Genomic DNA, 23643 nt, shown 5'->3' on the forward strand with positions numbered 1-23643 from the left:
GCTCATTGTTCACTGGAACCAAGTCCAAAGGTGAGCTGCCCCAAGGGACCAGGGGGGTGACGTCCCACGGCCATCGCAGCAGCGATGGGAAGGGACGCGGTGTTTCTCGTGGGGACGGTGGGTGGTGGGCTGCCCTCCAGGTCTCTGCCTCTGAGCCACAGCCGGGAGCCTGGCCGGCGTCTGCCAGACACGGTGTGGCCGAGACCATCACCGCCCTCGTTAGATCTCAGTGCACACGGGGGGGGGGGGGGGGAGAGGTTCCCGTGGAATCACCCCGAACAGCTCCACCTCAGCATCTCCACGGTTCGCAGGCAAAAAGGAGGCAGCAGAGGCCACGTGCACAGAGGGCGTGATGACATTTTATTGGATGGTTTGCGATCACATAGACTGTGTCACATGCTCATTTCTAAAGCGTGCAGCATCAGGCATGGTATTTTTCGAGACCTCGCATTCGTCACAGAAACACGCCACGTGTCCTTCCTAGCGACTTCCTACGTGTGAATCCCTGTGAAACAGGCTACGACTCAGAGGTCCCTGCGTCCTACGGAGCTGTTGGCTGATTATGAAAATAGAGAAATGCAAAAATATGGTGTGGCAATACCAGAAAAATAGATTTCTTTGGTTTCATGATTCCTGAGGTTCGATCTGAACACGAACGAGCAGCTGAAGGCTTAGCTCCCTGAACACCCATCGCCAGCCCCGCTCCTCCCTCCCGACACCGAGCCCCGGACCGCCTGCCCGGTGGTGCGGCCCACGCTGAGTGCGCTACGGAAGGTGGTCGTGACCTCGGGCGGGGGGGCGGCACCCGAGCGCCGCTCCAACCCCGCACTTTGTCGGGGATGCAGTTTAAGTGTCTAAAGGAGGAAGGCCTGTGGATTCACTGGTGACTGTCTCAGGCCTGAGCCGCGAATGGCGGAGCGACGTGAACCGTTAAAATCCCCCCGCCTTCCGGCCGAGCCCCCAGGGAAGCGATCCCCGCTAGGGGGCCTTTGCAAGGCTGTGCAAACGGCCTTTCGCGGATTTCTCCTGCCACGGTGAGGAATTCACTTGACTCCCTTCATCTGTGATTTCTGGAGCTAATTATGTGTGCTTAGACACAGTGTGAAAATTAAGTTGATTTTTAAATTATAAAATGTTTCCTTGGAAACTTCTTATGTGTTAAATCGTACTTTGTCCTCAAATCCTTAATTTCGCTCACAATTAGCAGTCACGGAGCGCGGCCCAGGGCGGTTTGGAAACGGTGGCATCATCGCCACCAAACATGCATGTTTTGCACCATGAACGGCTGCGGGGTGACCCCCAACTGACCGCTACCCCGTGATTAGCAACTGTCCTCAGAGAAGAATGACTCAGTTAGGACCGCTCCTCGAACGGCCCCTGGTAGCAGGCTGGCTTTCTTTCTTTCTTTTTTTTTCTTTTTTTTAATAATATGTGATTTAGGCATTTACTCAGAGATCAGTGCTTATCTAGAAATGACGCCTCTGTTTTCCTGTTGGGAGGGCTGGACCGAACCACCGCAGAGAGAGAGATCAGCACGGGGGCCCGGAGGCCACAGATGGCCCCGCCAATCACCTTAGCACCCGGGCTGCACGGCCAGGGGCAGGCCTCGCTTTGGCACGTAAGGGGTTGTCCTGGCAACCATGCGGATGCAGTCGATGATGGGGCAGACGCTGAGGCACAGGGCACAGCCTGTGCAGGCGTCCCGCACGCTGGGCAGGTGGGTCTCGGGGTCAAACTGGATGGCCTGCGAACAGAGAGAGAGACCATCCTGTCACAGGGCCCCCTCCAGGTGAGGGACACCCCTCCCTCCCAGGCCCACCAGCTCTCCGCCCTGCAGCCAGCTGAGCCCAGGCTGGCGCAGCCATGGCAACAGTTGCGCTGCCTGCGAGGGGCGAGGAGGGGAGAAGAGGGAGCAAGGCTCGGAGAAGAGAGCCTTTCACGTTGGAGACAGAAGGTTCAACCTCCCCAGAGGTTTTCCTTGTGTCGTGTGGCGACAGGGCTGCTCTGTCCTTTGTGGGAGCAGGGCTCAGCCTTCTGCCGTCCGACCCCACGGACGGGGTCTGCTGCCCGGGGAGGCGGGACTCACTGTTGGGGTTTTGAGCTCCGGGTGCGGCGTTTGGAAGAAAACAGGGGGAAAGGGTGAGCTCGGAGCCGGGCCGGAGGTGTGGGATGCCCCGGCAGATTGTAGGGCATCCACAGGGGAGGAAGCGCCGAGGCCAGGGGCCGGGCCACCTGGCTGCCAGGCCCCAGCGTCACTGCTCAGCTGCGAGGGCCAGGGGAGGCCTCCGGCTGGGAACCGGGTCAGGACTTGAGGAAATATGGTAATTTTTATTGATTTCAGAGAGGAAGGGAGCGGGAGAGAGAGAGAGAAACATCTATGATGGGCCCTGGTGACCCTTCTCTTCTCCCCCGACTCAGACTGCACGCCCCACACTGGGGATCAAGCCCACGACCCGAGCCTGTGCCCTGACCGGGAATCGAACCGTGACCTCCCGGTTCACAGGTCGACGCTCAGCCCCCGAGCCCCGCGGGCGGGCGGGCGGGCAGCTCACCTGGTAGCCGGAGTCGTTGCAGGTCAGGTAGCACTTGCCGCAGTTGATGCACATGTCCTCGTCGATCAGGGCCACCACCTGCTCCTCGGTGCTCAGGTCCCCGAAGGCGCCCAGGTGCTGCAGGGTCCTCCCAATGACGTCCTGCAAGGCAGACACGGGGTCACCACGGCGCCCGCGGTAAACACCTTCAGTGACCAGGGGGCTCTGATGGGGCTCACGGACAGACAGGCCCCCACGCGGCAGCCCACAGTGCTGTCCTCTGGGGACGGACAACACATCCACCCCGCTGAGCAGCACAGGCCTGGCTAGCGCACTCAGCGGGCCACCCGGCAGGTCGTCCACTCTGGGCTTCTGTGGTGCTGGGTCCCCCCATTGTCCCCTTCATTTCAGATCTTGGAGGATTTACAAGTATTGAAAAGCAACAGAGGGAATGTACTACTCCTAAAAGTCTTAACATTTATTTTTATTGATTTCAGAGAGGAAGGGAGAGGGAGAGAGAAACATCAATGATAAGAATCATGGATCGGCTGCCTCCTGCACACCCCATACTGGGATGGAGCCCGCAACCTGGGCATGTGCCATGACCGAGAATTGAACCGTGACGCTCAACCACTGAGCCACCCGGCCGGGCTCCTAGAAGTCCTTAGATGCAGAGGAATGAGGGGAATGGGAACCTGGATGCTATGGGCTCACGGCCCAGCATCCGGATTCTGGGTTTTCACGTGGCGCACCCGCCTGACGGGTCTTGCAGACGACACCGCGTTCTTTAGAAATCCTGTTATGCCAGTCGATGGGGCTCCTCCACAGCTCAGCGAGATGCTCCTTCGCCTCCTGAGGCTGGGACCTGCCTCCTCCGGGAAGCTGGGCGGCGGGTACAGGCGGCTCTGCGCTTCACGGTGATTGAGCGCGCGCTTCCGCGAGAAGCACCTGGTCTCCTAACACAAAACAGGGCGCGGCCGAGCGCCCCCTTGGGGGGGTGGGGGTGAGACTTCCCGCTTTCGCTTTTAAAGTCTGACACGAGCGGCTCTGGTTGGAATTGGGTCCCAGGAGGCCCGGCTCGATGGGAAGCCCATCCCTCCGTTCCCCTCGGCATTTCACTTCCTGCTCCTTTTTGATGGCCCTGTGACCCTTCTCCTCTCCCCCCCCCCCCGTGCTCGGCGCCTCGATGCTCGCGACTCCGCGTCCCAAAGGGCAGTGAGGCTGACAGTCACGTGTACTGTGCGCCTCCTGAGGAGGGCAGTGCTGGCATCACCCTTTCCCTTCTTTGAAGACACCAATTATTTCCTTTGCCCATGATTTTGGGGGCGAGGTTACTTCTGGTCTCCCCTGGCTCACGGCGGCGAGTGGCGGACGGGCGCAGGTGGCCTCCCTCACGCCTCTTGCGCTTCGTGCTGGCCACTGGCTGGGCGCCTGCCTGTCTCGTCCCCAAAGAAGGGAAGTCAGAGTTCTCGATGGCCTCAGGGTCCAGGAGGATGAGAACACTGTGTGCGTGCTTTTAATTAAGTGACTTGATTTCTTTAAATTGGTCTTTCCCGTTGAAAGTATTCCAGGTTCCCCTTGTATTTTGTTGTTTTTCCCCATGGACTCCCTCCCCCGCACCCGGCCCCAGGCCTTTGCCACCTACTGGCTGTGTCCATGGGCTGTGCCAGATGCACACGAGCTCCCCGGCTGATCTCTCCCCTGCACCCCCCCCCCCACCTTGCCCCCTGAAATCCGCACTGTTTCCTGGTCAGCGAGTCCAAGGCGTCCTTGCCACCATGCGGCTGCTGCCGGTCGGTGGTCCCAGACGTCCAGGTCGGCATCTCCCTCCCCAGCTGCCCTCACCGTCCCAAGGGCACCTCAGCACCCGGGGGCCCTCCCACCAACGGGACCCTCGGCTTCAGCAATCACTCAGCGTGGCGTCGACGCCGAGAAGCGGACTTCTCACCTCCTCGCACGGGGAGCAGGCGAAGCCGCTCCCAGCACCGAGCCCTGGATGCCCGAGTGCCATAGCCTGGACCCGCCTCTCCCTCCTGTCTCCTGGGCGGCGGCCGCGTGTCTGAGCTCTGCACCTGCCACAACTTCGGGAGCGTCCTCCCAGGAGCAGGGCGATCGTCCCTCCCCCTCGGCCCCTCCTGTGAGGCGGCAGAGGAGAGCGCTCCAGGGCCCAGGGTGGAGCCCGACTTTGCGATGCGACCCCGGCCTGGACACCTTCGGGCTGTGTGACCTTGGGCAAGTGACTGAGCCTGTGTGTGTGTCCACTACATCATCAGTGAACGAGGGGCAATGCAGGCACCTGCGGCCCGGTTACTGTGAGGGTTACACGAGCTCACACAGGCTCGGGGACACGGCCTGAAACCTCCTACGGACTCAGGAACCACTCGCTGTAGCACTGGCCCTCTGCTTCAGGAGCCGATGCATTAACGTGCGCGCTAGACATCGCGGCTCGTGGAGCTTCCACCCGAGCCGCGGCAGAGCTCCTCGCCCCGCTCCCGCGTTCCCGGAGCGATTCGTACGCGTTTGATTGGACTGTGAGACCCCTAACACGGCCTTCCTCCCTGTCAGACCACACGGCCCAGCAGGAGGGATTCCTTTCTTTTTAAAATTCGCGCTGTTCTCCTAGCTCCTCGCGCCACGCGGTGCAGGCATAACACATGTACGTTGGTGCCCGTGTGGCTCAGCGGTTGAGTGTCGACCTCTGAACCAGGAGGTCACGGTTTGATCCCCGGTCAGGGCACAGGCCGGGTTGTGGGCTCGATCCCCAGTGTGGGGCGCGCAGGAGGCAGCTGGTCAGTGACTCTCTCTCATCGATGTTTTCACCTCTCTACTCCTCTCCCTTCATCTCTCTCTAAAAAATCCATAAAAATGGGTTAAAAAAAAAAAAGCAAGAGGCCTGGGGAGGGGCTGGGGAGTGGGAGGAGGAGGAGGATGGAGTTCAGGCCGAGTTTCAGTCCTGGCTCAGGAAGGAGGGGGGTGGGGCTCCTCATGGAGACACAGGACTGGGGGGGGAGGGGGGGAGAAGGGGTTTGGGAGGAACGACAAGCAGCTTCGTTTAGGTCCCACGGCCCCTGGGCTCCGTGCGGGCCCCGCAGGTGGCGGTGACACATTGGAACAGTGAGGAAACACGGGAAGGACATGGTACACTGACACAGCAGAGCAGACGTGTGTTCTGTGGCTTCCTTACCTTGATGGCGGGAATGGGCGCTTTGGGCGTAAAACGCTGTCTCTGGAGGGGCTGACAGGCTTCGTCCTCTCCCTTCAGCTTCACCTTGCTCTCCGCTATCATCTTCTTGCGTAGCTCGAGGTAAGGCCCGAAGCTTGGCAGTTTCTAGAAGGAAAACACACACGAGGAGGCGAGTGAGCCCGTGGAAGAGAAAGGGCGAGGACAGGAACAGTGACGCCATCGACACGCCGAGGTGGGTCTGAGACCGTCTCCGTGCCCCGCGCAAGGCCCTCGCGCCTGGACCACGAGCTTCTGGCCCCAGATTCTGCTCGTTATTTTTAAAAATTATATATTTTATTGATTTTTTACAGAGAGGAAGGGGGAGGGAGAGAGAAATATCAGTGATGAGAGAGAATCATGGATCAGCTGCCTCCTGCACGCTCCACACTGGGGATCGAGCCCGTCAGTCACCCAGGCATGTGCAAAAACATCCCTTCCTCTCTGTCTAAAAATCAATAAAAATATTTACGAAAAAGAATGTTTCTCACCTAAGAACTGACTTGTTTGGGGAAAAAGAAAACACCACTCACACACACACACAACATATTTGCATATGACTTACATTGTTTATCTTTTGCCATTTATTCAACAGTGCATGAAATCGTGCCTGGGTAGGGTCCCTAGCGGCTGCCAGCTGCATGCCAGGGCCTTCCTTTGTTCCGCTCTGCCCCCTGGTGGTCAGCACATGGAACTCCCGAGGGGACACTTAGCCTATTAGGCTTTTATATATATAGATACCGTATCAGAAGCCTAGTCTGGGCGAGAAATGGTCTGTTCCATTAAAGGTTCAGTAACATCTGCGTGTTTTTAAAAATGAGCACCTAACTCTGTGTACATCCGCGTGCACAACCGCCATTGCTATTAACTTTGTAGGTGTCTCTGTCATTCATTCAGGGCCGTGTCAGAGGGAAGGCTGCAGTCACGGAAAGGCTGACACACACGTGTCCCTGGAAAGCTGGTTTCAATCACATGACCGACACTCGGCGGCAACAACAAAGAGACCCCACCTTCAAAGGACTGATCTCCAATGAACTTGGGGAGACCCAGTACTTGTTGGATATCTCACATCCAAAGTGTGGGCGACAGGCCTGGGGGCGGGGGATCCCCAAGTCTGCTCCCCACCCCTAATTCCCTGCACTGTGCCCCTGCCGGCCACCAGTGTGGGAGCTCAGTTGGGGAGTCTGCTCTGTCCTGTCCATCCCTCGATCATGAGAGTAACCAACTGCGTACATGTGACCCCTATTTTTACCTGGAAATGCATTTGCCGTGGCCTAGACTTGGGAACTCGGTGTGCAATCACTGATAACAGCAAGCAATGTGTCAAGAAATGGCCACGAGTGGACAGTGGCAAACACCGAGACGGGAGACGGGCCACTGGCGTTACCGTAACACCAGGGGTTGCCCAGGCGTGCAAGTCGGGTCCCTGGAGTTGGACCTCGAAACATTTGAAACTAATGACATAGAACTATTCGTTTAACCCGATACATGTAAGCAGACAGCTTTTGGTTAAAAAATCTGATGTGAGGACAACAGGGGGGTGGGGGCATGCGTGGAGAGGGGTGTGGGATGGGAATGGGGGGATGAGGACAAATATGTGATACCTTAATCAATAAAGAAATTTAAACAAAAGAAAATCTGATGTGTGTATCAGAAAAAAGCAGCAATAGTTCATGCTTCACAGTAAAAGTGGCAAACCGCCATTTTTTCCTGGCTTAGAAGCTGAAATTTGCATTAACATCCGTTTTGCACTCATCGGCGGTGTGTCTGAGCCAGTCGTGAACCACCCTGCTCCTCCTCTTCCTGACCCGTGACAGACGGTGGTTCACGGCGGATGCTGGTCTCAGCATCACCCGGGGTCCTGCCTGGGAAGGGCGTGCGCCCAGGCGCCCCGGAACCCACCCGCCGAAACTGCCTGCGCACCCGGCTCCGTGTGTCCCGTGTCCTCATCCCGCAAACCGTGAAGGGGAAAGAACCTCGCCCGGCGGCCATCATTAGAAAAACGCTGAACACTTTCCAGGCAAAACACCTGCACTGCTCCGTCCTGCTGACTCCGGCCTCGAGGTCAATGAGCTCAGGCGGATGCCGGCGAGAGGCCAGAGCGGTCCGGCGGCGGCCAAACAGGTTCGCTCAGCGGCTAGAGCGTCGGCCAGCTGCTGAGAGGGCGATGGGGCCCAGCGGGTCTGATTAGCTGTATTCCCAGCAGCACGCCGCCCCCCGGAGGCCCCTCTCTGGGGGAGGGCGCGTGGGATCCGGGAGCAGGTGGGAGGTGGGCTGGGCGCTCTCGCCTCGGCTGGCGGCCTAAGGCAGAGCCGGGACTCCGTGAGCCTCGGTCTGCTCAGCTGTGCAGTGGGGGAGGAGGGTGGACCGGGCCATTCATAAGGCGCTTTCCTGGGACACATCCTGGTTTCAGATTCAGGTAGAGCCCTCAGGGCTTTTGCCCGGTGGTATCACATCGTCCGTGTTAGAAACACTGGATTGATTGAGTTGCAAATGACAAGTCTTCCCTCCATTTAACATGTGTTTTTTTTTTTAAAATATATTTTTATTGATTTCAGAGAGGAAGGAAGAGGGAGAGAGAGACAGAAACATCAGTGATGAGAGAGCATCATGGATCGGCTGCCTCCTGCACGTCCTCTACTGAAGGGTCCCAAGCTGATCCCCGTCAGGGCCCAGGCCCAGGCTGTGGGCTCGATCCCCAGTAGGGGGCGTGTAGGAGGCAGCAGATCCATGATGCTCTCTCCTCATTGATGTTTCTTTCTCTCTCTCTCTGAAATCAATAAAAAATATGTATTTTTAAAAAGTTCCAAATAGCAGAATAGCTAAATTGGTATTCATTCTTCAAAATCGCAGGTGGGCATTACAAAGAAAGCCACGTTCGGGGGATCACGAGAAGCGTATGAGACGCGTGCGGTAGATTAAGGGACGCGGCGGCCGTCACAGCAGGAGGCCCAGTTTCGTTTACGAGCCGATGGAGTTGGTGTCGCACCTGCACTCGCAGTTGGGACCTCTGAGCCATGAGATGGGGATGATCTTCATGGACTTGCGCATTTTGCTAATTTTCGACAGTGAGCACTTACTACCTTTATCATCAGGAAAACAAATATTGTCTTAAAAGGCACACTAATGGGAAACATAAAAACCTTGGCGGGAATAACATGACAATGATGGTTAAGGCCAAAGTTGTTATCCTGTGATTATTTAAAAAAAAATGTGAATCTCAAATCCTAATTTAGAATGGTCGCTACAAAGCAAATCTCAGCTGTGGGAAAATGCCGGCAGGTGACTAAACGGAGAAACACGAGGAGGTGACCCACCTGCTTCTAACCCATGGTGAAGTACACGTGAAATCAGAAATGTCCACCCAGCCCTGGCCGGTGGCTCAGTGGTCAGCACTTCGGACCTCGGACTGAAGGGTCCCGGGTTCGATTCCAGTCAAGGGCACGTACCTCGGTTGCAGGCTTGATCCCCAGCCCTGGTTGGGCCCGTGTGGGAGGCAACCAGGCGATAGGTCTCTTTCCCATCGATGTTTCTCTCTCTGTGTCTCCCTCCCCCTCCCACTCTCTCTAAAAAAAATCAATGGGAAAATATCTGGGGTGAGGATAACAAAAAACAAAGACAGAAATGCTCAGCCACTCCCGCAGAGCCCCGTGTACATCTGAGGTCACGGGTTTTTATTCCCGAGCGTGTGACTACATGTCCACCTTGCGTGGGAGACGACACTGTCCCCAGACCCACGGCCCCGTGCGGGGGGGGGGGGAGGGTGGTCAGTGGATGGTCCTTTTGTGGCCTTTTCTTTTTTTAATGCCATCGATGGACTTTTTAGTCCTCAATTGTGCTGATTAGTAAAGTAAATACGATATTTTTACGCCCCTGATATTTTCCTTCAATTCTGGCCTGTAATTAGAGAGACAATGCTCTATTATCTTCAAAGTGAAGGTGGACGTACCACGGGGCCAGGGACTAGTGAGACGTGGTCCTGACACATCATTTCAGTTTTAAAGGTAAAAACCTCAGCTCCCAGTTGATGGAATGCTGACTAACTTTTTTTTAATGCTAACAATGACACTGTAGGTCCCCATCTGAATTCTGAAAATTTGTTATTTTTAGATCTCAGCGACATATTTGCTTCCCAGACCAGTCGGTCCTAAGATACACACACACAGAGCTTACCGCGCTTCTGTAGTTAAAATTTATTTTTCTAATAAATTCTGCTTTAACATTAAGGCTGGGGTTTGGCGAGTTCATCGCCACTAGGCCCTTTATTATTTTCTGAAATTGGTACCATCAAGTGAATTTAAGGAAACCAGTAAAAAATTTAACTGAATAGGGTTTGAAATATCGTGCCTTCCACAGCCCAGAGGACTCTCTTGCGTCCCAAATCCGATAAACAAAGCAAATCGATGAAGAAAAATATATATGCTTCTTGACATCACATTTATATACCAGCTTATTTATGAAATTCTTCTTTATTGGCCCTTTCGAATGTAAGAAAATCAACTACCCAGAGGCCCTAAAATGGATCAGAGCATTTATTAACTGAGGAAATGTACATGAATGCATAGCAACAATTACTCTGGTGGTTTTTTATTCCTTCATTCATCTTTCCCTGCTTTTCCTAGTTTAGCTTCCATCGAATCTTTAGGAGACTTTTTTAAAAAAGCCTCCTGACCCCATGCTAAGTGTCCAATTTCCAAGGTGTCACGAACCCATTTCTCATCGGCGGGAGCTTTCAAAGGCGTTTTCAGTGTCCAGTGACCATGTCCCGGTCTGGCTGAAGGACGTGAGCGAGGTGGGGGATACGGGACGTGAGCGAGGTGGGGGATACGGGACGTGAGCGAGGTGGGGGATACGAGGTAGGGGATACGTGGACGCAGTGTGCGTAGCCCAGCCGACCCTCTGCGGGATGGGGCTGCCCGCTGCAGGTGGCCTGGCTGACCCTGTCCCTCAGTGGGTGTGGCATTGGGAACCGGGACAGATGGCGGGTCAGTAATAAGAAACTTTATTTACTTATTTTTTTTGCAACTTGTGATGTTTTCATTTCATAGACTGAAATGAAGGGGGGAAATTTCCAGAGTGGCAAGATGGTTGGGGTTTTCCTTGAGATTCTCTTGATCACTTCTTTCCACCCGGGCCATCTGAGTGGGAGCAAAACATCAAGTATTCAGTCACGGGCCGTGCTTTGTGCCTGGGGTAGACCAGAAGGACAGAGGCCGCGGGTCCATGCCCACCATGCGCTGTGGCGGTCAGGAATGAGAAGTGCAGGTTCTTAGATGCGTTACCACTCTTTCTCACAAAGCACATGCTTATTTATTCCACGGATGTGCCCAAAGAACACCAGTCCTCTCACTAAATTTAGCCAATGAAACAGCTCACCTTTCCATGTGGCGGCTAAGATCGGTGACGTGGCCCTGGCCAGTTTGGCTCCGTGGATAGAGCATTTGACTGAAGGGTCTCAGGTTCGATTCTGGGCAAGGGCACATACCTCCGTTACACACTCGGTCCCCAGTCCTGGTCGGGGTGCGTGCGGGAGGCAACCAATTGATGTGAATCTCTTACACATTGATGTTTCTCTCTCTCCCCCCCCCCCTCCACTCTCTCTAAAAAACCAATGGAAGCATACCCTCAGGTGAGAATTAACGCCGAGGACAACAACAGGAGACCGGTGGCGCGGAGGGGAGGAGGACGTGCAGAGGGAGGTTAGTGTGGCCCCGGGCGGCGGCGGTGGCGGGGCGAGCGTGCACCCTTCGTGGGAGAAGATGTAAAAACAACAACGCAGCATCAGAATCGCGCAATTTATCCTTGCTGGCGTGCTGCCGTGCGCGGTAATTAAATATGAAAACCCAGATTTGTCTCTGCTCGCTCGTCATTAATTTAACAGGGAGTGCACATGTTCTCGCCGAACGGCTGATGGCCTCCCGCTCCGTGGGCAGCATAGTAAAATGTGTGTTAGCCTCGAGGTGCATCAACACAAAATAACAGACCAAAGGTTTCGGCCTGTGGAGGGAAGCAAGCCACCCGCTCGGAGGCGTGGCGGCGCCGCGGTGGGTGCGGGGGCCGCGCACTTGGCCTCATTAAGCGGCTCCCCGCCGTCTCTGGCGCTGCTGACGGCGGCCTCCGCTGTACCTCACTCCACCCCGCGTGCACTCGCTCCGGCGACAGAACCGGTGAACTGCGGCCACTTTAATGAGGGGGGTGGGTGCGGCATGGTCTGGGAGCCGCGGGGGCCGGGCGATCCCAGGCCGGGCAGCCCGCAAAAGGAGATGCTGTCGCGTCACAGGTGCGTCGGGTTGCTTCTGGACGGGGCGTTATGAGCAGCACGAAGCTCTGCAGCCCGCCCCTCCGCACCCGCCCGGCCAAGGCCCAGGGGAGCTGTCGGCTTTCCCGAGGGAAGCAAACCCAGGGCACAGGAAACAATGACGTGGTTTTGGGGTGGCGAGGGGAGCATTGCTTGACTTTTTAAAAAATTCTTTCGCACCAGGCGTGGTTGTCCCGGGCCGGCGAGGGCGCCGGGGCCGCTGCTGCGGAGCCGACCTGCACACGCAGCCGGTTACAGACGTGCCCACCAGCTGGGAACGCAAACCTCAAACTCCAGGCTACAGGGCGTCTCGTGCAGAACCCCCGGAGACAGAGGGAAAAACCAGGACTACAACCCCCCCAACCCCCCGCCATGACCCCGCGCCTCAGGTGCTGCCCTTGCCTCCTTCCAGCGGCTTCGCGGGGGGACGGGCGTCTCCCCGGCTGTGTGCGTTCTCAGTCTGTCTGTGGCGGGTCTGCTTCTAGATGAGCCGGAACCTCGGGGAGGAGGGCGGGGTGGGGACACGCGCTCTGCCGGGGGAGCCTGTCTTAAGAAGACCAGGCGACAACTGTGGGGGTTCCCACTTGATAGGCACGGTCCTCAGGAAGCAGTGGCCGTCCACCGTCCCTCCAGCCAGGACGCCGCTGGGAGTGAGGGCGAGGCGGAAATTACAGGCACAGAACGTCCTTCACAGCAAACCAGCCTGCACCCCCCGGAGGCCCTTGGATTGGCGAGGGGGGTGCGGCTGGCCATGCCCACAGGCGCGGAGGACGATACATCCTGCTACGTGAGGCCGTGTGCATGGACAGTGCGGGTTGTTTTGCTTTCGGCCTCTATCCATCCAATGGGCTCCCCATAAAGTCGCGCCACAAGTCCACGGACTGCGGAGGGCGACCTCAGGAGCCATCCGCTCTCGTGGCCACTCATTCACACGGTCTCACCGAGCCTGCGTCTGGGGACCGGCGGGCACCAGGGGGAACGGGCGCAGGAGAGCACGGTGCGCGAGGCGTGTCATCGGGGCGCGAGGGGAAGGTGCGTAGAGACCAGGACCAGCCGACGCCCACCAGCGGCTGCACACGGAGGGGACCTGCTGGGGTGCAGACCAGATGCTCTCTGTCCAGAGGAGAGCAGTCACCTCGCTGGGGACTCAGCCCAGCTTCCTGCAGGAGGTAACGCCTCTCGGGAATTAGAACGAGCGCGTTGGCAGGGAGACTGGCCGGGGAACTGCCTGCCAGAGCAAGAGGTTGAGGCTGTGCTAGGAGAGGGCCGGCCCCGTCAGGGACCACGTGACTCAGCGAGAAACCCACACGCAGGAAACAACAAAGGGGCGACTGGGGAAGGGGCTCCGGGAGATCATCTGGATGCCGGACGCAGGAATTCCTCACATCTGCCACCCACGAGCGTCCCTGAGGCTTGGAGCTCCCGCCATCCCCTCTGCCTGGTCCAGGACGTGAATTGTCCCTTTGTCCGGCGTCCACCCCACAGATACCCCCCCCCCCCCAAATCAGGCACTCAGTGGAGGTGTCACAGGGCTCTGTTCAGGTCCCCCTGTTACTTAATCATGGCCCCAAAGCACAAGAGTAGTGATGCTGCCACAAAGAAGCCAGTCAGTGCCCGACTGGCATGGCTCAGTGGTTGCGCATCGACCTATGAACCAACCAGAAGGTCAGGGTTTGATTCCCGGTCAGGGCACATGCCTGGGTGGTGGGCTCGATCCCCAGGGTGGGGTGTGCAGGAGGCAGCCGATCCAAGATTCTCTCTCATCATTGATGTTTCTCTCTCTCTCCCCTCTCCCTTTCTCTCTGAAATCAATTTTAAAAAATCCTATATATGCCCTAACTGGTTTGGCTCAGTGGATAGAGCATCGGCCTGCGGACTGAAAGGTCCCAGGTTCGATTCCAGTCATGGGCATGTACCTTGGTTGCGGGCACATCCCCAGTAGGGGCTGTGCAAGAGGCAGCTGATCGGTGTTTCTTTCTCATCAATGTTTCTAACTCTCTATCCCTCTCCCTTCCTCTCTGTAAAAAAATCAATAAAATATATTTTTTTAAAAAATAAAATAAAAAAAATCCTATATAATAAAAGGCTAATATGCAAATCAACCAAATGGCAGAATGACGGGTCACTATGATGTGCACTGACCACCAGGGGGCAGACGCTCAACCAGAAGCCAGACTCACAGCTTCGACCACTGTGGCAGTGGCAGCAGCCTCTCCTGCCTCCGAGGCAGCACTAAGGATGTCCAACTAACGGCTAAGGCCTGCTCCTCAGGGGAAGTGGGCCTAAGCCATCAGTCAGATATTCCCCGAGGGTTCCCGAACTGTGAGAGGATGCAGGCCAGACTGAGGGACCCTCCCTCCCCCGAGTGCATGAATTTCAGGCACCGGGCCTCTAGTACATGTATTTAGAAAGAAGCCATTAAGTGCTTTAAGTGAAAGTCACGTGTTTAGAGGAAAAACACAGCCTAGGTAGGGTTTGGTACCCCCCGTGGTTTCAGACATCCCCTGGGGGTCTCAGAACAGATCCCCACCGATCCAGGGAGGACGTGCAATCTGCTGTGGTTCCCTGTGACAGTTCTGTGACGTCGCTGGGGGAAGATTTAACTGTCTCCATTCTCCCGTGAGGAAGCGGAGGCTCAGAAAGATGTGCTGCGACTGTGCCGTCAGCTGGCTACGGGCAGGGTCAGCATCCAGGTCCCCAGCTCCCTGCTCTAGGTCTCTGCTCTGTGTTTAACAAGCACAGCAGGGATGCAGTGCGTTTTAGAGCAACAACTTTCTAAGGAACATACTCGGTTATCCCGTGAAAGGACTTAACAGCAAAAGCGAATTCATGAAGTTGGACGTCAGCTTCTTATCCGAATCTGCCTGGTATTCCATACAGAGGTCTCTTCAGCCTCTCCCACCAAAAGAAAGAGGAGCCAGACCAGCGTGGCTCTGTGGCTGAGCATCGACCTAGGAGCCAGGAGGTCAGGGTTCAATTCCCGGTCAGGGCACAGGCCCGGGTTGCGGGCTCGATACCCAGTGGGGACGTGCAGGAGGCAGCCGGTCCATGATTCTCTCTCATCATTGATGTTTCTACCTCTCTCTCCCTTGTTCTCTCTATAAAAATTAATAAAAACATATTTTAAAAACAGAAGGGGAGTAAATTAGCATTTTTGCTACTTAAGAAGTAACTTTCTCCGGCCTGATTTGATATTACGGATGAAGTATTAATTACAGCGCTCAATCACTGAGCTACGCCAGTCGGCATATTTAGGTGATTTTTGTTGTTTTCCTGCTGATAAAGTAGGATTTTAAGGGTAGCGTGTCTTGTTGCTACCCACCCTCAGTTGGACACCCTCCTAGTTCCTCTGCTGCGAGGTCCCTTCCCCTGCCCCTCGGCCGTGCACTTAAAATGACCCCAAAAACCCTTCAAAGCACCAGAGGAGCCTTTTCTTAAAAGGCACCCGTGGAGCGGCCTGGAGCTGGGCAGAGGGCCCTGCAATCAGCCTGTACTCATCTGGCTTTAATGCGGACTGTCATCGCTCAGGGGCAGCGGAGGGGCGGGCCCCGAGTGGCTGGCAGCTCAGTGCGGGGAGAGCTGATAACATCCCAATTTTTTATTTCTATATTTTGCACGACTACGGTTATCAAACTAGTTCGGAGCCTAATGCGCAGAGCTGCTATGCAGAAGAACAGGGTTTCGATTCCGAGGGGGAGACAGGGCCACAGCGATCCTGCATCCCTGCCCGCCCCTCCATGCCCCCAGACCGTCCTTATCATGTCTGGGACAATACGGAGCCGTGGGTGACGTGCGGTGTGGGGCTGCGCGCTGCGACCAGGCTGAGGGTGCGCACGCAGGAGGCCTCGTCCCGGGGAGGTCAGGTGCTGTGCCGGGGGCGCCGCAGAGGCGGGTGGGGCAGGAGCTGAGTGAGACTGGGCTGCCCTCAGACCTGGTGACGAAGTGGGGTTCGCAGTGACAGGTGATGCCCAACTTGGGGGCACGCGTACGTGGTTGGGACAGCGGAGCCCACGGACACGGGCGGGTGCTGCTGGCCGACCCATGGAGGTGGAGTAATATCTGGGACGTGTTTTCCCATTTGATTTTACTGCTCTTCTCCAAATTTCATGCTTCCTGCAACCCAAGGCTTTTCCCGTTTCATATTTCCACGTGTTGTCACGTGTCTGACCCATGGAACAGACTGTCAAACCTCAGAGGGAAGGCGGGGGAGGGGGGTGGGAAGAGATCAACCAATAAACGTGTATGTGTATACGCATCACCTGTGGACACAGACAATGGGGTAGTGAAGGCCTGGGGGGGGGGGGCAGCCTGGGAGAGGTCAATGGGGGAAAGGGGACACGTGTAAGGCTTCCAACAATAAAGATTAAAAAAAATTTCCATCACAGTTGACCTTCAATCAACAACAACAAAAAGGAAAGCGTTAGGAAAGTATTTGTCTTTTTCAGATAAAGGTGGGCAGGACATGGGGCCAGGAGCCCAGCCCGCCTGGGACACTCCACCGCCATCGGGGTAAGGGCTGATCTGGGAGCCACGGCAAGGCCCGCTGTGCTCCCCGCTGTGCTCCCCGGACAAGGCCCGCTGTGCTCCCCACTGCGGGCACCGGACAAGGCCCGCTGTGCTCCCCGCTGTGGGCACCGGACAAGGCCCGCTGTGCTCCCCGCTGTGCTCCCCGCTGTGCTCCCCGCTGTGCTCCCTGGACAAGGCCCGCTGTGCTCCCCGCTGTGCTCACCGGACAAGGCCCGCTGTGCTCCCCGCTGTGCTCACCGGACAAGGCCCGCTGTGCTCCCCGCTGTGCTCCCCGCTGTGCTCCCCGGACAAGGCCCGCTGTGCTCCCTGCTGTGCTCCCCAGTGTGCTCCCCGCTGTGCTCCCCGGACAAGGCCCGCTGTGCTCCCCGCTGTGCTCCCCGGACAAGGCCCGCTGTGCTCCCCGCTGTGCTCACCGGACAAGGCCCGCTGTGCTCCCCGCTGTGCTCCCTGGAAAAGGCCCGCTGTGCTCCCCACTGTGCTCCCCACTGTGGGCACCAGACAAGGCCCGCTGTGCTCCCAGAGGCTGTGGGCACCGGACAAGGCCCGCTGTGCTCCTCGCTGTGGGCATTAGACAAGGCCCGCTGTGCTCCTCGCTGTGGGCATTAGACAAGGCCCGCTGTGCTCCCAGAGGCTGCGGGCACAGCTGATCTACAAGCCCCTCCCTGGAAGCCAACGAAGGACCCATCACACTTCCCGCCCCAAGAAGCAGCTTTGCACTCGCACGGGTGCCGTCCCTTCCTGCCGCTCCCCTCGGAGCCAGATGTTGCCCGTCTCCGCCTCACCTGCTCCGAGGCCTGGCCGGCCTCCCCCGGCGCAGAGCAGGGCCCGCGTGGTCCAGACCCACACCCAGCCGCCGCGAGCTGGCAGAGGGAGCGCATTTGTTTATGCCCCGAGCCGTCCATTTCCTTAAATCCGGTTCCAGCCAAGAGCTGATCTGGGTACCGGTTCGGTTCTTCATTCCCGGCCGTTACATTCACAAGGGGCTCCGGCCCCAAAGCCGCCTTATGAAAAGTAATGGGGCATCAATACAGGTCGTCTGCATGTCTGCAGGGCAGGTCATACTTTGTCCCTAGACACAGTTCCTTTCCCAGTTAGACGTTTACACAAAAGGAGTTAAGGTGAGGCGTTTATGTCTGTCACACGCAGGACAATGCAGATTGTGAGGACTCGGCTGGGAGGGCTTGGGCAGATGAATAGAGCCAGGGGCTGTCGCCCTAATGAAGGCGCGGATGCTTGCTTCACTCCCGAAAATTCCCTTTGCCTTCTTCCCGTCATCCTCCTGGTCACGGCTGTGATCCGAATGCCATCGATTTGTTTTTCTGGTACCGACTCCACGTGCAGGGAGTCAGTGACTACTCTTTCGTGTCTGCCGCCTTTCCCTCAGCACAATGTGTCTGAAACTCATCTAGTATCTCTAACTTGACGGAGATGTGTTTTTATTTCTCTTGGATCCATACCTGGGAGTGGAAGTGTTGGGTCTTACAAAAAAAGTGCAGAAGAATTTTTCAGAATGGTTGTAGCCCTGGCCGGGTAGCTCAGCTGGTTAGAGCATCGTCCCCATACGCCAAGGTTGTGGGTTCGATCCCCTGTCAGGGCACATATGAGGAGCAACCAATGAATGGATAAAAAAAACGGAATAGCAAATGGATGTTTCTCTCTCTCTTCTAACAATCAATTGAAAAAGTCACTAGAAAAGTAGGCTGGGACGTTTTATACTCCCGTTAGCACAGGACAAGAATTCTCGTTGCGCCACATTCTTGCCAACTTTTGATGTTGTCAAGTCTTTTTCAGTTTAGCCATCAGAGTGGGTGTCGAGCGGCACCTCGCTATGGTGCTCTGTTGCACTTTCTAACGGTAACAAAGCATTTTCCGCTGGTTTTCCTTGCCCACGTGTCTCAGTTATTACCCAGGGCTGCCCTCCTCTTGGGAGAATGCCAGTCCTAACCTGAGGCCAGGCTACCTCAACCACGGGGATGTGCAAGGCCCCGTGTGAGGATGACAGAAACAAATGTGTCCACCACCAGGCCATGCCCACGGCCCGCTCCTCCCCTTCCGTGGGATCCCCCGGAGGCAGATGAAGCACCAGGAACACAGCATCGCAGGCGGGTCGTCCCCGGCTCGGTGAGCGAAGGAGCCAGGAGCCAAAGGGACGCGGGAGGAGCCGGGGAAGGGAGTGGGTGAGCGAGCGCCTGTCCTTTGACGCCACCTGTTTCCCTTAATCAACGGCCTCTCTCAACAAGGACTCTTCTCTAGACCTTGACTCCTGCCTCCCCAGTGATGCCTTCCGCTCGGCCCAGAGAAATGACCCTTGTTGCTCATTGGAATCAAGCGTGCCTCTCATTAATGGTTCCAAGTGGAAACACACACACACACACACACACACACACACACACACACACGGCCCCCATCTCAGAGGGCGCAGGCTACATACTCGCGCTGGGCGCTGCGCCTGCCCTTTCGCACTGCCTGCTGCCCGGCTGAGTGTCCCCGGGGCCTCGCTCAGGAGCAGGGTTAGATTTGGGAACGTCGCAGCGGCCAGAACCCGCCTCCCCTGCACTTGACTGCCAGCTCATTAGAGCTCTCGGGTGTTTGTGCGCAGTCCTGCGACACGTGGCAGTGTTACTGAGCAGGTCCCCGCCGGGCCCTGTCTTGAGTAGCGTTGGTCTCAGTGGAAAACGTTCCGGCTTTCTTGGCATCAACACTAGAAGAATTTAATTAACCCACCGAAACGTCCGAGATAACGGTTCAAGCGTGCGAGCAGGGAGACATCGGAGGAGCCGGAGGCAGGAGCGGGGGAGCGTGGGTACCTGCCTCATCTCCTGCATGCCACCACTGGCACCCTCCCCCACCTGCCGCAAAACCTCCGCTCGCTCGGTGGCCCCAATGGAGACGAGGAGTGGCGGTGGCCACGGCTGCTGTCCCAGGCCCCTGGCTCCCCAGCGAGGTGAGGTCAGCTTCCTGCCGGCCCTCAGCTCCCGCCCAGCTGTGCTTGCAGTTTCAGGGAGTGGGTCTGGGAGACCGAGGTCAGAGGAGCGCCGTGGGCGGGGACACGTGTTGGCCCCGAGCTGCGGTGACATCAGGAAGCAACTGTGAGCTAACGCATGCGGAGCGTTTCTGCAGCTGCTGGGTAATCGCTACCGCTGAGCCCTGGGCTGCAGGAAGGGCACGGAACCGGGGTGGCGGGGGGGAGGGGGGGAGGAAGGGGGGATAGAAGAAATCTGACTCTGATGGGCCGACCAGTGAGTTAGAAACAAGAGGCCTCGAGCAGAGACGGTTTCCCAGCACCTGACCTGTGCGAGGAAGAAGGTGCCTCATGCTTACGGCGCCACCTTAAGAAGGACTGGGGGACCTTGATGCTCTGAAGGAGGACCTGCTGATGGCCCTGAAATGATGGGGGACGTTGAGGAGCTCAGCTGGGCTGGGCACACGCAGAGAAAACTGCCCGCAAAGGATCTAGAAGGTTCTATAGTTTGAGATGAAATGGCATAACGTTGATAGAGAGGGAAGACAAGCAAAGTGCTTTAAAGAGGTCCGGCCACGACGTGTCAAAAGGCAGGGTGTGGACGGGTTAGCTGGGCGCCATGTAGGTCAGAGCGGACAGGGGTGTGAGGACGGGGCGGGGGGATGGTGAGGGCTGCGGGGCCGTGGCCCAGGTTCTCTGCAGGCGGGTGGCAGTCACAGCTCCTCAGACACGTGGCTAGGGGCCGCCTGGGACCATGAGCACACACTAGCACAGGCGACGGGTTTGAGTCCTAATACACCTGCGTTCCAGCATCTCCACAGCATAAAACGGAGGGGAGAGTCGGAAAGGAGGAGGGTGGCCAGGTCGCTATGGGCAACCAGACAGCAGCCGGGTTTCTGAGGAGAGAGGACAGAGTGGTACCCCGTGTGGACAGGGAACTGCGTGGCTCCCCGTGGCGCTGCCCGCTAGCCCGCACTGGGGCCCTCTCGCCCGTCTTCCTCAGAGGCCAGCGTCTGGGTAAAGCTGTTCAGTAGCGGTCATGGTCCATGCCAAGTGAAAGCCAACAACAACCCCCTCATTAGGGCTCGTTGGATTGTTTTTCTCTTTTGTCTTTTGGTAAAACAGATCCCCTCTTTAACTTTCAAATAGTGGACATTTAATTTTTTCTCAGCTCTTAGATGAGGACAAAGTGGCATAGACCTGAATAGGATTAGAGTTTGTGGTGACTCTTTACATGATCAAAATGACTCTTTTGACTCCTTGACTTACCAGAAAATTATTATCTTTTTACCTAATACTCCTTTTATTCAAGTGGGCAGACGGGGCTCAGGCAGAAATATAACAAATACATATTTTTCTCAGGGAGAATCTCAGGGCATAGCTCAGAATTACCAAGAGAGGTTTTGCCTTTCTCCATAAAATCGGGATTAGGAGCAAAGCTCGCTGGCTTGCAATAAGCGTTGCTGATTTTACAGAGTTCTTAGGAGGGAGGATAGCGGATGCGTTCAAGGACGGGACTGGAATTCTAATTTTATCTGACACGCCACAGTAATGGTTTCTTTATAGATCCTCAATCCCCACCCAGAACAAGAAAAAAAATCCTGTTTTTCTTTTTTTCCAGCTTAAGAGTAACAGCAGAATTAATGTGGGTAAGTTATGCGTAAGAAGGAAAGCACTTTGTACAAGTTCTGAGAACAGAATTAATATGAATAAGGCACATTTTGATTAAAGTAGTATATTTGATGAAGTGCAAGGAATTATGCCTCCCCACTCACCTTCATGAAGATGACAATGGAAATAATGCCCTTTGCGCTTGTCAATTAGATGTCAATTTCATGAGCGAGGAGGAATGAGGAATCATCGTTTTGAAAAGCACGATGGGATGCTGCAGAACAGTGCCAATGCCGCATGGTTACAGCGTGTCAACGAGGCAGCTGCAGGTTACAGGGTCAGCAGCTGCCCAGGTCCCAGAGCAGACGAACCCGCTCGGGAAGTGGCAGGTCACATTGTGAAACCTGTGCTCCTGTGTCCAGGCCCGTGCAGGCATTGCTAATGGACCCCACACCTCTGCTGGTCCAGGCCCGTGCAGGCATTGCTAATGGACCCACACCTCTGCTGGTCCAGGCCCGTGCAGGCATTGCTAATGGACCCCTCTGCTGGTCCAGGCCCGTGCAGGCATTGCTAATGGACCCCACACCTCTGCTGGTCCAGGCCCGTGCAGGCATTGCTAATGGACCCCCCTGCTGGTCCAGGCCCATGCAGGCATTGCTAATGGACCCCACACCTCTGCTGGTCCAGGCCCGTGCAGGCATTGCTAATGGACCCACACCTCTGCTGGTCCAGGCCGTGCAGGCATTGCTAATGGACCCCACACCTCTGCTGGTCCAGGCCCGTGCAGGCATTGCTAATGGACCCACACCTCTGCTGGTCCAGGCCCGTGCAGGCATTGCTAATGGACCCCTCTGCTGGTCCAGGCCCGTGCAGGCATTGCTAATGGACCCCACACCTCTGCTGGTCCAGGCCCGTGCAGGCATTGCTAATAGACCCACACCTCTGCTGATCCAGGCCCGTGCAGGCATTGCTAATGGACCCACACCTCTGCTGGTCCAGGCCCGTGCAGGCATTGCTAATGGACCCCACACCTCTGCTGGTCCAGGCCCGTGCAGGCATTGCTAATGGACTCCACACCTCTGCTGGTCCAGGCCCGTGCAGGCATTGCTAATGGACCCCACACCTCTGCTGGTCCAGGCCCGTGCAGGCATTGCTAATGGATCCCACACCTCTGCTGGTCCAGGCCCGTGCAGGCATTGCTAATAGACCCACACCTCTGCTGGTCCAGGCCCGTGCAGGCATTGCTAATGGACCCCACAGGGCAGCTGCTGACCCTGTAACCTGCAGCTGCCTCGTTGACACACACACACACACAAACACACACACACACACACACACACCTGCCCCTGGCCCCAGGAGGCCTGGATTCACTGTCAGGAACGTGCACCAAAGGGGCCCATCACCCAGGGCCACAGGCCTGTCAGCCGCGCAGGGCCAGGAGCGCAGACCTGTGATGGACCATCCGTCTGCGCCTCCTCCCAGGGCTGAGAAACAAATCGCTAATCTAATCACACAGGTACCACCTTTAAAAATTTGTTAAGCACACCATCATGCCGAAAATGACACCGAACTATTCTGATGAAGGCTCGGCTTACCAAACCAAGTCTGTGTGGAGATCCCAGCGATCAGAACATCCAGCTCCACCCCTGCCACCGACACGAGTGTCTCCATCACCTCCACCTTCTGCCTGGGCACCAGCTTGGACATGAGGGCACCAGTCCTAAGACCAACGGCACAGAGCCACCCCCTCGCACGCGTCCACTGAACTCCAGGCCATGCCTTTACAGACGGTCCTAAACCAGTGGTCGGCAAACCGTGGCTCGAGAGCCACATGCAGCTCTTTGGCCCCTTGAGTGTTCTAACGCCACTTCTTCAAAACAAACTCGCCCAGGCCGAAAACCGACTTCTGCGCATGGGCCACGAAGTTTCAATCGCACTGTCCGTGCGCGCCCGCACGTGGTATTTTGTGGAAGAGCCACACTCAAGGGGCCAAAGAGCCGCATGTGGCTCATGAGCTGCGGTTTGCCGACCACTGTCCTAAACCATCAACAGCATCACAGCGGAAACAGTTTACGTGAGAGCTCCACCCTGAGCGAGCGTGACGCTATTTATGGGTTTTTCTTAGTGATGAACGGCCTCCAGGTACGGACGGCCACCGATAAGGCAAGCACAGGCCCCATCCACATACTGCACCCTCAGCGTACGATCATGTGATGGGTGACACCACATACTGCACCCTCAGCGTACGATCATGTGATGGGTGACACCACATACTGCACCCTCAGCGTACGATCATGTGATGAGTGACACCACATACTGCACCCTCAGTGTACGATCATGTGATGGGTGACACCACATACTGCACCCTCAGTGTACGATCATGCGATGGGTGACACCACATACTGCACCCTCAGTGTACGATCATGCGATGGGTGACACCACATACTGCACCCTCAGTGTACGATCATGTGATGGGTGACACCACATACTGCAC

The 23643-nt window shown here is 56.5% G+C and overlaps 1 protein-coding gene across 1 annotated transcript in view; it reads right to left on the reverse strand.

Annotated features, from left to right (window-relative positions):
- Positions 1 to 355: 355 nt before the first annotated feature.
- The window catches only part of DPYD (dihydropyrimidine dehydrogenase), a 370484-nt gene continuing 347196 nt past the window's right edge, over positions 356 to 23643 (reverse strand). Inside the window, exons 21-23 of the mRNA XM_008147316.3 lie at positions 5716 to 5859; positions 2553 to 2693; positions 356 to 1744 (exon numbers count right to left, since the gene is read on the reverse strand). Coding sequence (XP_008145538.2) covers positions 1574 to 1744; positions 2553 to 2693; positions 5716 to 5859 — 456 coding nt within the window. The 3' untranslated portion in view covers positions 356 to 1573. The remainder of the gene's footprint in view (positions 1745 to 2552; positions 2694 to 5715; positions 5860 to 23643) is intronic.

The sequence above is a fragment of the Eptesicus fuscus genome, chromosome 22 (assembly GCF_027574615.1).
Source record: "Eptesicus fuscus isolate TK198812 chromosome 22, DD_ASM_mEF_20220401, whole genome shotgun sequence".
Taxonomy (NCBI): domain Eukaryota; kingdom Metazoa; phylum Chordata; class Mammalia; order Chiroptera; family Vespertilionidae; genus Eptesicus; species Eptesicus fuscus.